The sequence below is a fragment of the Brachyhypopomus gauderio genome, chromosome 8, assembly GCF_052324685.1.
Source record: "Brachyhypopomus gauderio isolate BG-103 chromosome 8, BGAUD_0.2, whole genome shotgun sequence".
In the NCBI taxonomy this organism is placed as follows: domain Eukaryota; kingdom Metazoa; phylum Chordata; class Actinopteri; order Gymnotiformes; family Hypopomidae; genus Brachyhypopomus; species Brachyhypopomus gauderio.
Window position 1 is genome coordinate 17,523,479 of NC_135218.1, and position 16,574 is coordinate 17,540,052.

Genomic DNA, 16,574 nt, shown 5'->3' on the forward strand with positions numbered 1-16,574 from the left:
ATTGCTGTGTTTGAGTGTGTAGATGATCCAACATCCATCAGATCATAGTTTTGCACAACTGATCTAGTTTATCAAGGTTGTAGGTAGCACCTAAATGTAAATGCCTAAATCTAAACTCTGCTGGGCATTTAATCTGCAGGATCAAAATCAGAGACACGCACGCCTGATCTAAACATAGCAGAAAGAAACGATAATGCTGAAGTGATTTTGAGAACTCGATATATTACATTTTTTATCCATTGTTTCATCTTAATTTTAATTGTTGCATATCGTTACCTATTAACTGGGTCTCCCTATCACACGACAGCTGGCCACCTGGGACGATTGCATGTAACATGCGCTTCCTTCAAATTGCATTATTTCAACCACTGCATCTTTTCAGACCGAAAGGTGCAACATTATAGGAGAGCTTAGGGGACGAGTAACTGCTGCAGGCATGGACATGTAGGAGCTCTCTGGAACTTTGTGATATCGCTGGTATTGGAACTGGAGATGTCTCAATGATTGACCAAAACCCAACGCTTGGTCTGTTGGGCTCGGCATTTATAGTGGGCTCATAGTGTAGTTTGACAAAATCAAAGTGATGTGGAGGTGATGTAGTTACAACTCCTGCATGTTCTCCATCACTTCAGTAATGTTGCTCATCTTTGAAAGGATTCTCTTACACACAGCATGAATATAACTTCTCCTGTTCAATCATGGGATTATGAATCTGGGCCTTGCCATGCTTAGAAGGATGCTGCTCATTTGAAAGCAGCTTGCACAATTTTCTTTCTTTTGTGTGTGTGTTTGTGTGTTTGTGTGTTTGTGTGTTTGTGTGTGTGTGTGTGTGTGTGTGTGTGTGCGTGCGTGCGTGCATAAGCAAGTAAAGTTGTAAACCGTTGTGGTGAGACAGCTGGTACACAGTGACTACTGTAATAGCCTATTAGCAGGATCATGCAAACATTCAAGCGGACTGTAAATGCACAGTAAATGTGCAGTATTGCATGGCTGATTATTACAACAGTGAGTGCTTAGAAACACGGGTGCTAAACCCTTGGCCTGATGACCCACATTTGGGAATTCTCCACTACAACTTGTCTGATACAGAGTTGATTGTGGTTTAAAAAATTATATTGTTCAGATTAATAATGATAGTAACCTGATTACAAGTTTGTAGACTGTGTATAGTCTGTAAATGTGAGCAATAAATCTTTGAAACATGACCTAAAAAGGAACATGAATGTTCAAAATGAGGGTTCATATGTTGACCCTTCTGTGACCCCATAATCATAATTATAATTCATTCTCCTTTTACCACACTCTACTGGTAAAATTATGAAGAGTCAGTAAACTAGCATCATTTGTCTTTCTTGACCATCAAATATGACTATCAAAAATATGTTTGTAAGACTTTGAATTTTTCCTTGGGTTTAACCAACTGAAACTAATAAATACACATAAATGAACAATAGAAAACTGTCTTGAGTATGAGAGAACTTGACTGAGAACAGAAAACAGAAACTGCTTCATTGATTTATTTTGGAGTTAGGATATTGTGAGATTTTTTCCCCCCTCTTCTTGAAAAACAAAAGGTTGGTGGCTTGTGGTTAAACTGCACTACACTAAATCATTCACGTGGTTCCTCCTGACTCCCTATCACCAGAGTGCAGTGAGGCAGCTTCACCTCAGCCCACCGCTGCTTCCTCTCCGCGTCCAATCCAATCACAGAATCGGTAGGTTTCTGTGAGACTGGGCCCTTTGACTCTTGGCCAACGAGGCTCATTTAAATGTTTGTTAATCGAGAGTGAAGAACAATTTACGAAATGTGTTGGAGATGTTTCATCCCTTTCAACTCAACCATACATGTGCTGAATGAGGTGATTTGGTTTGATTTAAATTAGCCTAAAAAAAAACCCTGAAAGGTGTATTGTCACTGGTTACAATGGCACCTGTCACACAAGTTCTTAATGAAGTTCTTGAAGATGTTGGAAGCAGGACAAGCATAAGGATCTGACATGGGCCAAATAGTGGTGGTTAGATGTTTGGATCAGATCACTTCCAATACACAAGCTTGTGTGGGGTGGACCGAGCAAGGACAATTGGTGAACAACCAACTAAGGCTCATTGAAGCCTATCGGATGCTAAAGCTGTTTTGTTCAGTGTTGATGAAGAGCACACATTGGTAAAGTTCATGCTGGCTGTGATGGGTGTGAGAACACGCAGTGCATTGCAGCTTGCTGCGTATCTCAGTCCGATGGAATATCTGTGGGATGTGGCAGAGGTGGCAAAAGGGGCTTTATTGCTACGCTAGAGCCCTTAGGTGGTGGACAGGTCTACGCTAGAGCCCTTAGGTGGTGGACAGGTCTACGCTAGAGACCTTAGGTAGTGGACAAGTCTAAGCTAGAACCCTTAGGTGGTGGACAGGTCTATGCTAGAACCCTTAGGTGGTGGACAGGTCTACGCTGGAAACCTTAGGTGGTGGACAGGTCTACGCTAGAACCCTTAGGTGGTGGGCAGGTCTACAATAGAACCCTAGGGACTAGGGAACTAGGGAGTTTTTCCTTGCCACTGTCGCCTTTGGCTTGCTCACTGGGGGCTAGGACTCGGCACTTGTAAAGCTGCTTTGTGACAACAACTGTTGTAAAAATTTACAAATAAAATTTGATTTGATTTGATTTGAACCCTTGGGTTGTGGGCAGGTCTATGCTAGAACCCTTAAGTAGTGGACAGATCTACACTAGAACCCTTAGGTGGTGGGCAGGTCTACCTTGGAAATATTTCTTATTTATGCTATTATATGAATGTGATTGAAATGTGTTGATCAGAAATGCAATTAGCTGCATGCAATATTTGGAAACTGTTGATGTAAAAGTTCAGTTTGTTAGCATATTTAACTGCAATCCAGAGAATAAGAGAATGACTGCTGTCTCAGTTGTGAAGTGGGTTAAAAGGTTTCTGATCGTGTGGCTGGTTGCTATTTAAATCACGTAATTGCTAAACAGCAAGAGGTTTCCTATCAACCATATTTGCAGAGTGAAACCATACCCTACTAATCTCAACACACAGGCCTCCAGTGTTGTGCTGCTGGTTTCCGGTTCATTCGGCTTCTTTCTGTCTCTTCTCTCATTCTCTTTCCCCTCTCTGTCGCCCTCAGAAAATATGTTTTTAAAATATCACCTTAGCACAAACTTCACTTTGTACGAAGAAACATCTTATTCATGAAGTTGCTGATTAGCCACTAAGACTTTTTAATGAATATGATAAAATTAACTGTTTATTAAACATCTGAGGTCACACACGAGGTGCTTGTGTGTTGCGGTTGCTTTGAAAAACCTATGAATACCTTTCTTCCCACATGTCTGTCTTGGTGAAAACAGTGTGTTCCAGGTAAGTGTGTGTGTTTTTAAGCTGCTTACTCCCCACAAAAAAAAACACATTCCCATTTGCCCTAGTCTCATCACCTGTATTTTGTTGTATTTTTTCATAGTGTGCATGAGTTGAATATCCATTAAATTGTAGTAATTTAACTTGAACGCTGTGCAAAAGCTTGAAAACAGTTACAGGGCTATTTTAAATCTCCCCAGCTAGAGTTTATCTGCTGAGTTTAAAGGTGAGAAAAAAAACCCTTCAGAATGAAACCACATCCTTCTGAGCACAAGACAGGCTTTTATATATATATATATATGTGTGTGTGTGTGTGTGTGTGTGTGTGTGCGCACGCGCCCTTGCGCATATATGAATGTATGTATGAATGTATGTGTGTGTCTTCTCCATGTTGAAGAAGCTGTGACACTGCACACTTTCTAGAGGAACCACTAACGTACGAGTATATAGTTTTCCATGATGACGGCACTTATCAAAGCCCCTTTTTGCATTACATGATCTATAAATTGCAAGGACCCATAAAAGGACCCATATCATGCATTATTTTATCATTTAATATTTTTTCCTTGAACTGCAGTATAAGTGGAACTAAATCTGTGGTAGACTGAATCAGTAGAGGTATGCAAATGAATCTGTTCTTGGGCCGTTTGAAAGTCTGTGATTTCAAAGCTTGATTTTGCAGCTTAGATTCCATTTATGATCTGTCGGAGGGAGGGGGGCAGAGGGTTTGGGGCTTTACTTAAGTTTAGTAAAGCAAGGGAAATTCAATTTTCTATGATGGGGACCTTTAAATTATCTCATTATGGAGAGCTCATATCTGCTACACTCCAGACAAATCTGTGAGCTCACTTATGTACGAATGTTGTATGCTTATTTGATTTATTTTACAATTACTGTCTTCACTGAATTCAGCATGGTATTAGTCCCATATTCTCTCTCTAATCTATGAGCATCCCAAGTCTTTAACACATCTCATTAACTTATGAGTCTTTTTTTTTTTATCATATTCCATAATTCTGTTACTCCCAACATATGCCAATCAACCTTTTTAGAAATAATATGCTAAATATTAGCAGTGAATTTTGGGGACCAACATATGCTAACATACTAGCAGTGTTGCCATAGTTACTTTGAAACAGTAATCCGACTACTGACTACTGACTACTTCTTTAAAAAGTAACTCAGTTAAGTTACTGACTACTTGCTTTTAAAAGTAACTAAGTTAGATTACTTTTAGTTACTTTCAGCAGAGGCTGATCCCCGGCCCCTATAACATGAAAATGACTACCAGTTCTGCCAATACTCACTTTATTGACATGTATTTTAACCGGAACATCAAAAATGACACTGGCATTTGTAAACTTTTTCTTGAAATAGGCTTACATGTTTTTTAAATAAATAAATAAGACAGTCTTTCTGTTCAACTCCGCCCACTTACAGGGTTGCCAACTCTCACGCATTGAGACACACGCATTTGACTGTCTTCACACGCTTACACGCCACACTTCCGATATCTCACGCCGAAAAAAAATAAATCTAGTTTATTTACCTCTGATCCACATCTATGATTCAATGAGTTACTAGTTCGATCTGGCGCCAACCACCGGCGATCGATCGATCGCGATATAACACTGAATTTAGTCCATGTTACACCCCGCCCGGTAACAATTTACGTTCGCCGCCAAGCCCCGGTTTTTTTTTCAGGTTTGACGTTGTGTTTTTGAAAGTAGACAGCACTCTGTTGCCAGCACAGAGTGTACAACGGACCTTAATGTTGTCTTCCTTAGCCGAAATAAAATCAAAATAATGCCTGTATTTCCAGCTGCTAAAGGCGAACCTCAACTTCCATATTGTTCACATCTGACTTTGGCGCAGCAGAGCAGAGATGACGTAACCGCGTAAGAAACGTGTAGCCAAAAAATAAGAATGAATAAATATAACCTACGTTCCCCCGAAATGCAGAAATAGTAACGCACGATGTTTTAGATAAGTAACTTTAATCTGACTACTAGTTTTTAAATAGTAGTTGCGTTAGACTACTCGTTACTGAAAAAAGTAGTCCGACTACAGTAACGCGTTACTAAGTAACGCGTTACCGGCATCACTGCATACTAGTAGTAATTTTCTTCTACATCTGAGGATAATTAGATTACTCTTTAAATTATTGTTGATACATTGCTTAAGGACAAATAATCACCATCAAAAATAGTAAATGAAATCTTTTTTAAATCCAGAAGAATTCTAGATCAGTTCTGAACCACTCTGTCCATGTGACTTTTTTAAACATACCTAGTAAAATATAGTGTTACTGTAATGCCAATTGCCTTTGTAGTGCATTAGCAGCTTATATAACCATGCCAGTAAAATACATTTTATCTTAACTAGAAACTAGTGTTCAAGTTTGCAGTGCTGATACATTTATCACTGTGCATGAAACCTAAATAACTTTAGTACTAACACAGTATTTGCTCTGATAAAAGTGTTGTACAGAATACCATGTGAAGCATCTTTAGAGGGAGGCTTTGGCCTTTACCTACTGAACTTTAGGTTGTGTTCTTGTGCATGTTCGAAATCATTATTAGTTATTGTGATGCAGAGGTGTGCATGCTTAATTTGTTTCTTTTCATCCTCACAGATAAAAAATTAACTCGCTGTTTAAATTTGTTTTTGTCCCGAAAACCTTTAAGTTGCCATGGGTCCGTCATCCACTGTCTGATATAGATGCGATATAGAATTTTTAATAACATCCCTGGTCTTTGTTCACAGATTCGCTGTTTAAAAGGTCAGAGGGGCTTACCCGGCCAGACCAGTTTTGACGGGATCCATATCGTCAATCACTACAGAGGTGATGACGAATCATACCAGTCTTCGGATGAAGACAACATGAAGCTAACGTCACACCTGACCGCTTGTCGAGGTGGTGGCCGCATCACTCTCCACCCCCAGCTGGTTGACTCGGACAGCGAGGGGGACGAGGATGGGGAGGAACTGAGGCTCACAGTTCCCCTAAACAGCAGCCATAAGACCACCACTGTGTGACTACAAACACTAATGCAACAGACTGCCGCCTGTAGCCTGGGAGGAGGAATTACGCCTGTGAGCTCATATTTTCATCCAGGTTCAACTGCCATCTACATGTACACAGCTCTTCACTACAACATCTATATCATCTTCACAAACCATGAACTGGGATTTTTTTCTTCACATCTGCCTTACCTATTTTGTTTTTGCCAAAATTAGTCAGATGTTCTTACTACTACTTTGTGTAGGATTCCAGTAGGTGTTGGAGTGGATTATCAGGCTTATACAGACTCTAAGACCACGCAGGACTTGAACTCAACCCCTCAATGTCTGAGGGTGTTTGGTTCCATAACCCTGTGCTTTACTCTACCAGGGAAGAACCGGCTTATATGATATAACATTTTATGCCTAATGAGAATTCTACTAGTTTTTATTCTTTAAGATTTGTTTTGTTTTTTTTTTTATTATTATTGTTTTTTTTTTTTTTTTTTTTTTTAACAAAACCATCGAAAGCCCATGGTCACTCTGAGAGAAATGTACTGAAGATTTTGAAACACTATCCTTTAGGTGAACGTTGTACAGAACAAAGAAACATTGCTCAGTGTCATATCAACCAAAAGTAATAACCCTTTGTTGCTCATGGCATGGAGTACATATGTTCACCTTTGATGTTGCGTAAAAGTGCCGTGTTGAGGCTCCCCGTTTTGTGTATATATGTACATGTTTTTGAAAAAATTTTTTTTCCTTTGGTTTTGCATCTTCATTATGACTTGAAAGTATGTATGTAATGGATTTCAGATCCTCAGTGTACAGTGTGTAATTGAGTTAAAGGGACTGGATGGCCATTTTTGGGAGAGCTTCGGGTGCAACACGGCGTTAATCCTGCGTCCTCTGTACTGTAACCTGATCCTCATGTCACATGTGGATCTTAACATATCTGTTGCCCGGGACGTTGTTAAGGATCACTGTGTCTTCAAGCATGTTTGAAAAGAGCATGTTGCAGATTTTAGAAATGTTAGACTAGGTCACTGATTATATACTTTTCTGTTTTACCTGCCCCTCCCCCCCCTCCCAATCCCCAACTCAAATAACAATGCAAATACAAACCAATTAAGAGGGTGTGATATTATAATGAGTGTTTGTTGATTTGCACAGCAATTATGTTCAGCACATTTGTTGCATATTTGCACATAACATGCAGAGGCTCCAAAAGTATTTGGACACTTATGTTGTTGTTTTGGCTCTGTTCTCTAGCACGTGAGATTTGAAATGGCAGTGAGTATGGTGGTTAAAGAGTATACTGGCAGCATTTTCCTATAGCAAAGGAACCATGTACAAATTGTCATACTTTGTACATATGAGCTCAATTACAAGTTAGAGGAGTAAAAAAGATTCTCCATTTACTTTTTGGTTGTGTACTGTTTACATTTAATGAAATCCTCAAATGAATGGAACCTCTGAAACGTTTACGTATATGTTTATTGCCGGTCAATATATGTGTTTAGGGTCAGTGTGCAGCTTGATAATGAGGCACTATCCAGAGACCTTTTAGCCTTTTGGCCTTGAGAATTCCCTTTTTATGTTGATGTTAGAATGTGAGTTTGCCTGGCTCTACCATTAGCAGTCATCTCACCAGTAAAAAAAAGCTGAGTAATTTCCAGTTGCAGCTACCAGCTGCCCGAGTTTTAACACTTGACATCTGCACGGTTTCAGAAATGAAGTGCTGTTTCTGTTTTTGCTCTCGCATAGGTTCATCTCTCCCTCGTGCATCCAAAATACGTTGCTCCTGATGTCTGCCCCTTTTTCCACCTTTCAGAAGCAACCAGGTCTTTCTGCTCTTGGGACTTTCTAGTGCTTTTAATAGTAAGTTTGGAGGCTCTGCAAGTCGTGTTTCCTGTGTATGACATCTGTCTACACCAGTCCTTTTCTTTATAGTGGTGTAATAAACAGCACATTTCAGCATGCTGTATATCAGACTTCTTTAAACCAGATTATAACTTATTTCACTTTGAGTAACATCTCTTCAGTCAGTCTGGTGCCAAGCATGGATGAAGAAAAGCCTGCATGGAAGACTAAGAACGAAAACTGCAAGTAAATGCACCAAATTCCACCTGTCTAAAAGAAAAAGCTTCACATACTTTTGGATCCCGCCCTGCCCCCAATCCGAATATGCTGGAAATGGTTAATCTGATTTAATCTGCTATGTCTGAATGCACTGTCATTATAGTCAAGTTTGATATTCTCAATTAAAACAGTAAGTTGTTCGGCGACAAACGTAGGAACCATTGTATGACTGTGACATCCAGGGAGTTAACGGTTTCTGAAAATACCGCAGTAATGTTGATTACAATGTAATCTATGCTCTGCGATTTCAGTGTAATAAACCGCGCCAGTGTCTCCCATGCTCCAAATCATCACATTTACTGCAGAACTAAACGTCTGCTTTGGTTATTTCTATCACTCCCCATATAGCCAGCGCATCTACTAATGATTAGATCCATGAAATTATTCAGATCTCTGAAATGGTTCTGAATGCGCAATTAGCAAATATTCAAATACCTGACATAGTCTTGTAGTACAATTAAAAACACTGAAGGGCTCAAAGTACTGCTGGAACGATATGGAATGTCGGTGGTAAGTGTAAGTTACCAATATAAAATTAACGGGCAAGTATTATTTACTGACAATAAAATCGGCGTTTGATAAAATTGTCTCTTGTGTTCTTGCGATAGAACGGCAACTAACTACCCTAAACTAATTTTGCGTGCAAATACATTTGAAACTTTTATAAAGTTGAAAAGCAAATCTACTTTGAGTCAATGTATGCTTATTTATATAACGGTTAATGTCGTGTACCGTTGATTCTGAACAGCTGAAGTATGCTGGTTTTTGTAGTTATAATTTCAGCGTGCCGGGCCACAATAACCTCAGCTTTGCTAATGAGGCGTGTTACAAATAACGTTTTCAGGAAGTTGTTTTCATAGCTTGGGTTAAAAGCGCTCATCATGGTTATAGCATAGAGTTGACAGCCAGACTAAACGAAACGATTATATCAAAATAGGCAAGGCTAAGGGGAAAAGGTAAGCGATAATGCTTATAATTTTGAAACTTAATAAGCGAAACAATTTTTGAAAGAGTGGATTGTAACATCTAAATTTCAATCAAAGCTTCGAAATCAGCAAATCACGACTTGAAAAGCGCGCGTTTCAATTTAGCTCGATCTTTGTGATTAAATTCGGATACTATACATTTTATGTTACTAACCAATAGATTTTCTTGTAATCGACAAAATTAGGATAGATTAAAACTAATTTAACGCGGTGTAGCTGATACCATATGATCATTCGTAATATACGACATTAGATACGTCTAAACACAAACCACAAACAATTAAAATTAATCTGTACTAAGAAACGGTTTGTGTAATATACGCTGTTGCCAGCCTTTTTGCGCAAAGGATGCTGCACGCACGTGGTCCCCATAATCGAGGCTAATTCTCGGTCAAATGAAGCTCTTGACTTGGTGAAGGAATGTTTTAATGTTTTTGGCTACTACAACGATACACAGCCAAGCCACGAATGCATATGCTCTGCTATCGTTCTCTGATAATCAACATTTTGAGTTTTTCTTCACAAGAGACATTAATTCTCTCACATCTAATCACAAGGATGTTTTTCTTCTGTCCATTTTTTTCAATTCTCCTGGGTACCAATAAGTGTTTGCTTTCAACCTGTCCGTTTAGGTGCGGTTCAATCCGTCTGCCAACGTTATTTTGCATTATGAGAACGAGATTTAGAAATACAACAAAAAGAAAGAAAACAATAAGCACGTAAATTATGCAAATGCACTCAAACGAGGTCAACAACAAACTCGTTTTTATTTTGAATAAATAAACATAGGCGAATGTTTTGTCAAAACGGTTAGGTTTGTTTTATCGTGCACTATCTAAGGCCGGATGACAGGGGGTGTGTTGGTCTAATCAACAGAAGGCACATTGAGCTTTGATTTCCTGCGGCCTTGCGGATGGATGATTAAAATCCATGAACTATCCTTCTGCAGATATGAGTTTCCAGTTAAGTCTAAGATTATCAGTTCACATGCTGATTCATTCTAATTTGTCTTAGCCAACACTAAAGCGCAGACTGTAGTAGTAAGAGGTGAGGGGTGGCAGGAGGCGAAGGTAGGTGAGAGGGTGCCTTATCAACTGGTACCCAAAGTCCGTCTGCCGCAGGAGCTGAATACGTTGCCCTGTTGTACCGGGTATCATGGGGCCACGACAGATCACCGGCGTCCCCTCTGTACACGAGGAGAACAAGGCAGCTCTGTTTCTGCAGTGAATACGTGAACCAGGCGTGAAACTAGAGACCACACTCGTGCGGGGTTTTATTTCATATTGGTCGTTTTCAAATTCAAATCACTATGTGTTATTTAAGTTCATCTCTCGCTTAACTTGTTTGATTTAAATATGTAAGATGTAATATGTAACTTCGTTATGTCTATAATATAACCTATCTCAGCTACTGGAAATATTAAAATGTATGTGCATTGCCTCTAAACATTTCGACTTGTAAAACATGAAACCTAAAAGGGAAACTGTCCAAAGTGTATTTGGGCCATATCATTTATACTTTATGTAATATATACTTTCTATTCTTTCTAGATTATCATGAAATCGAACACTGCAGAAAATGTCTGATGTTGAAACAGTATTATGATGCTACAGCCTTCGCCTCGTGCCTGACTGCTCGTCTCCGCATTTCCTCTCCTCCTGCTGCTAGATATCAAGTAGCACATTGATAAAGCAGTGTGTCACTTATCCTGATTGCCTTGGTCCCAATTCCCTGAGGAACTGTCTGCTCGCGTTCATTTGAAGGGCCGGACCAATCGCAGTCCCGAAGCAGGAACACTGCGGGTAGTCTCTTTAAAGCACCTGTCTTTGCAACACCTGGCAGACGGCGAGTGGCAATGCGCATGCTCGAACTCTGTCAGTCTCTCTCACACAGGAGCTGTGTCCTTCATCCAATGGCCTTTCAATAGTTCTACGGATAAATTAGAGTTGCTGCATCAAACGGACTACCATACTGCTGACTTACCAGTGGTTTTCTATAACCTACAGGACAAGGGATCAAGAGAGCAGAAAACATGCCTCGGTCGTTTCTAGTAAAGAGCAAAAAAGCGCACAGTTACCACCAGCCCCGGACTTCAGAGGACGGCTGCAACAGACTGGATAATATTTTAACGCATATGTGTGAAGGTATGCCAGGATAATTCCATGATTGTTCTAAGTAAATATGGTAAATATGAATTAGCATACTCTAGATTTGTTCATATTAAATGGAGACATTAAAAGTTGATGGCTAATAAAAGAATTTGTAAAGTTTTTGCACTCGCATTCACAAATAGGCGAATGGTCTATAGAATTTTTAGAAGCTTTTAAAATATTTTATTCATAACTTTTGCAAAGCATACGTTTGCCTTTCATTCACCCGCTGTAATATTGGGTATGCATATTATAGAAAGCAAGATCCCGGAGGATTTGGAGTCCTGTCCAGATGCCATGACAATCGACACGACAGGAGCCTTCTCACCGGACTCTCACCTTGTAGACACGGCCGAGTTTTCTTCCAAGTCTCCTCTCAGCTGTGGGGGAAGCGTGTGTGATCGCTCTTCGGACTTTGAGGATTGCTGGCGGCCCCCGTCGCCCTCCGCATCACCAGGTAGGTCGTGCGTTATCATGGAAACGCATCCACTGCTTTTGGGGGGCTTTAATATATCGATCTTGTCTATAACATATGGTAACCCTCAGTAATGTGTGATAATGCGCATGATCAAATCTAAAGTCATTCTGCCGTGTGACTTAAGGTTTTATTGAGTACTTAGTCTGGTCTTGGAAAAGTGCTACAGAAATAAAGTTTGTTTAAAGTTTACTACTAAAAGGCCATAAACTGCAGGTATGCCGCTTTTGTCTGATGTACATTTGTAAGTCTAAAACGTACTTCTTTCTCCTCAGCAGACTCTGACAAATCCTTTTCGCCGTCTGTTGATGAAACGCAACCATTTCCCGGACCCTTCAGAACCTACGCGTGGGGCAGTTATTCAGGGTCTGAAATCAGACAGCTGGTCCAGCAAAGATTCAGCCAGCATCATTCGCTGGATATAGAGCGGAGCACAACGCTGAATTACTACAGTGAACGAGTGGTTCAACCGTCCCTTATCGACGACAGGGGGTCTGGAACAGGCATTTATGGCAATTACGATTCGACCGCAAGCCCGTTCGAGCGGACCACGGCTCCGAGACTCTACGTGGACAGAAACATTCACGGAAACGGAGCCGAGATGAAGTCAGACTCGACCAGGATATCATGTAGTCGTCTCATCCTAAACGGCGCCTTCAAGTGCATCAAATGCAGCAAGGTCAGTTACTTATGTAATATTTGGCGACTTTAAAACAGTTTGGTTCCCACTTCGTGTGGGAGAGCATGTTGAGCACGGTGATTTTTTTCGCATCGCAGGTGTTCTCTACGCCGCATGGCCTGGAGGTCCACGTGAGAAGATCTCACAGTGGAACGAGACCCTTTGGATGTGACATCTGTGGGAAAACATTTGGCCACGCGGTTAGCTTGGAACAACATAGATCTGTTCATTCCCAGGTAAGGCCACCGAACTCCTCGTGTGGCCTAACGTGCACTGCGCCTAGGCCTACACGCCAGTCTAAAAGGTGTCATTCGTCTGAGTGAGTTTTACTGTCTGTCGATCCACAGGAAAGAAGTTTTGATTGTAAAATATGCGGGAAAAGTTTCAAAAGGTCTTCCACTCTGTCGACGCACCTCTTGATTCATTCCGACACACGACCCTACCCGTGCCAGTACTGCGGGAAACGGTTCCATCAGAAATCTGACATGAAGAAACATACGTTCATCCACACAGGTACGTTAATGTCTTCAATATACAATTTATAGAGCTAAGTTTTGACAAACGCGCGTGTAATGAACATATATCAAGACAGAATCGGTACGAATCCACCGAACTGTACCTATTTTTGTGATCATTTCGTGTCCTTGTTCATGCATCAGTGATGTTTTGTGATACACCTTTAAGATCAACCTCAAAGCAGAGCTGAGGAGCCTAACTGATCTAGCAGTTTAACTTGTGGATACTTAAAATATTTCGCCTAATGAATAACTCTTTGAAAAAAAAAATGATTACGAGGCAAGTAACCCAGAGCTGACGCAGGGGTTTTTATTCCACAGGAGAGAAACCTCACAAGTGTCAGGTGTGTGGGAAAGCTTTCAGCCAGAGCTCAAATCTGATAACGCACAGCAGAAAGCACACGGGATTTAAACCGTTCGGCTGCGACCTGTGCGGGAAAGGATTTCAGCGGAAGGTTGATTTAAGAAGACACAAAGAAACACAGCACGGACTGAAGTGAGAAAAGACCTTAGTTCTTGCATCTAAAAAAAGAGAAACAACTGATGGACAATCCACTGGCTTTCTCACTTGCTTACATAGGCTAACACAGTGAACACCCAGACGTGTCCCAGGTTTTCATCTTGAGAACGCGCTCTGTACTTTGTGTACACGAGTCAGCAGTAACCTAGCAGGTCTGGCAGCTCAGGACTCAAACCCATACAGAGATTGTGTCTGAACCCAAAATATTATCACCAAAATAATCTGAGAGGCACAATAACCGCCGCGAGAAAGGACATTGCTATCACCCAAAATATCAGCTGAGGTGGAGAAAATCACCGCACGTCAAAAGAATGCCACTTTGTTTTTAACGCCGCAGAGCAGGTGCTGGCAAAACAACCACTACAAAAACTGCGTGATTTCATAAATACAAGAGTTGTTTGTGTATTATATAAACTTAACTGATTTGGCGACTTGTCAGACATTTTTTTTCCATTCGTTTAACTTGCCTACCCCCAATAATTATTTAATCAAATTTGCACATGGCTGTTTTTATCGAAAACATGGACCAACTGCAGTACAAGCCTATTAAGGCTATTTAAGTGTATTCATGTTAAAATTCTTTTATAAAATCAATAATCACTATTTATATGTAAAGACATTGTTTGAATAAAAATTATTATTAAAATCAGTATCATTATAAACGATTTTGGATTTGCTTTTTTAAAAATATAATTTCTAACATCTTTGATTTTTAATATTTTCATTTTTAATGAAATCCCATATGAGGCAAAACAAACCTACAGACCTATGTGAAAAGAAAATGATAAAATGGAAAACAATACTGGAAATAACGGGAATCTTTGGAAAGGTCACATTCACAGATTTTGTTTTCACAGTGCTAAAAACTGGTCTGCGTCTAAATGTAAACAGATGGCGTAGTTATGTGTGTTCATCATTAAAGACCAACAGGCCCGCACTTTTCTGTTAATTCTGGGAAACGAGCACTTTATCTCTCTCACATTAGGTGTTTCGTGTAAATTCATATCCACTTAAACATGGCTGTAGAAAAAAACCGACAATCCTACCACCTATGACATGATGATAATTAAATAAGGAATTATTATTATTATTGCTACTACCATTAGACGTATTACACTAAATTGTAAATAAAATAAAGCAGGAATAACGATACATAGTTAGGTAAATAAACAACACACAATAGCTAAGGTTTGAAAAAAAAACATTAAACAATTAATTAATTTTCTTTGAAAGTATTATTAGGCTAATTCCACAGGTCTCCTTTTCAGTCCACTAGGAACAGGCGTAATCAAAGCCATTTCAAGCTCTCGTCAGGAATCTGCATAATGCAGCATTTCCAGCAGGAAGAAAATCACACTAACGTGTGAATTCATCATCGCCCATAAAACCAGTGTAGGCCTATTCCATTTCCGGGCGATGCGATCCTTTAGTATAAGTTAAATTCTTGAAACTAAATGGTCTCTGTCTCAAACGTTGCTCACTAGATTAGGTGTTTGACTCATAACCGAACGTGAATAACTCCGCAAAGGGATTTTATGACCTTGGCCGATATTCGGAGTGTAGACTATGCCATGAACGAACTCATTATAGTACAATACATTAATATTAAATGCTTTTTCTTATTATTCCTTATTTTAACTACATCTCTGGTGTAGGTTAGCATCAGGCTATGTCAATAAGTCCCTTTATTCTTGTTAACAACGATAGAGCCATCGAACCTGTGATCCCAGACCTAATGGTTTCTGATCTAAAAACCAACAAAATATTTAAAGTGCATCAAATTGAATTACTGTCTAATTTAAATACTGATTATTTAAATTATTGTGAATCCAATAATTTAAATAATGAATACAAATTAGTCAAGTTCGTTGGCTCATTATATAATTATTTCAGTAGCTCAAGATGATCGTGAACAATAGAACAGTGAGAACCTTTGAAACGAGACTTCCTATGCAGCCTTCATCCCTCATCCACACTGTTGGTAGGACAGTAGTCGTCGCTCCTATGTTTATACCTCAAACTCTTAAAGGTCTCAGATGTTTTTCGGAAGTTAAAAGATTACGTAAGGACATTTTTTTATTATTCTGAGTAAATTATTTCCAATTCATGTAATTATTCCCAATTAATGTTTCCAGTTACGGTATACACATTCATTTGGCGATGTTGATATAGCTATATTTCTCTACTTATGTATTCGTAATGGAGAAATCTGAATAAGGTTTTTGTCTGCTGATTGTCAATATATATTGTCATATCCACTCATTCTAAAAATAAAAAAAAATCTTTAAACATTTACAAGAAAAATCTTTTGTTGATTAAGCGTGTTTTGTTACTGCAGAATGGGGCAGCAAACACCAATCTTGACTGAAATCACTGATTTTTAACCTTTTTAGTGCAACAGCAAGAAAATTGGAACACAATCTAATAACATTCAATAATAACAATCAAAGTAACAATCAAAGTTACAGTACAATCACAAAAATCACTCATCTTCTTAGAATGATGTCAGATGTCCTACATTTTTACATCTTCTAGAAAACATTAAAATACTTTAAAAATGAATTCAAAACACTTTAAAATGAAATGAACATTTTAATGAGGAGTTATGAAATGAATCACAGCTTCATTTGAGAAAAAACTTAAGAGAAAGAATATTCCATCACTAAACACATCAAACTATTGATATCAATAACTTCTTAATGCTGACTGTTAGACAATAGTGCTGTAGAACTGTCCCT

At 39.3% G+C, this 16,574-nt stretch overlaps 2 protein-coding genes across 7 annotated transcripts in view; both read left to right on the top strand.

Annotated features, from left to right (window-relative positions):
• evi5b (ecotropic viral integration site 5b) overlaps window positions 1–9,052 on the top strand; it is a 46,841-nt gene extending 37,789 nt beyond the window's left edge. For 4 of the 5 annotated variants that reach the window (XM_077015076.1, XM_077015080.1, XM_077015077.1 and 1 more), the window contains one exon: window positions 6,133–9,051. In XM_077015076.1, the coding sequence (XP_076871191.1) occupies window positions 6,133–6,405 (273 nt within the window). In that variant the 3' untranslated portion in view covers window positions 6,406–9,051. Of the gene's footprint in view, window positions 1–6,132 lie in introns of all 5 variants that reach the window. The other variant, XM_077015079.1, reaches the window with a different exon arrangement.
• Window positions 9,053–9,366: 314 nt separating this feature from the next.
• gfi1ab (growth factor independent 1A transcription repressor b) lies at window positions 9,367–16,060 on the top strand. 2 transcript variants are annotated; one of them, XM_077015081.1, is made up of 7 exons: window positions 9,367–9,467; window positions 11,048–11,641; window positions 11,904–12,104; window positions 12,398–12,801; window positions 12,900–13,037; window positions 13,149–13,314; window positions 13,638–16,060. In XM_077015081.1, the coding sequence occupies exons 2-7, from the start codon at window positions 11,530–11,532 to the stop codon at window positions 13,814–13,816; spliced, it is 1,200 nt and encodes a 399-aa protein (XP_076871196.1). In that variant the 5' UTR covers window positions 9,367–9,467; window positions 11,048–11,529; the 3' UTR covers window positions 13,817–16,060. The 2 variants fall into 2 exon arrangements, with proteins under 2 accessions (XP_076871196.1, XP_076871197.1); XM_077015082.1 differs by having other exon boundaries at window positions 12,401–12,801.
• The last annotated feature ends 514 nt before the right edge of the window (window positions 16,061–16,574 follow it).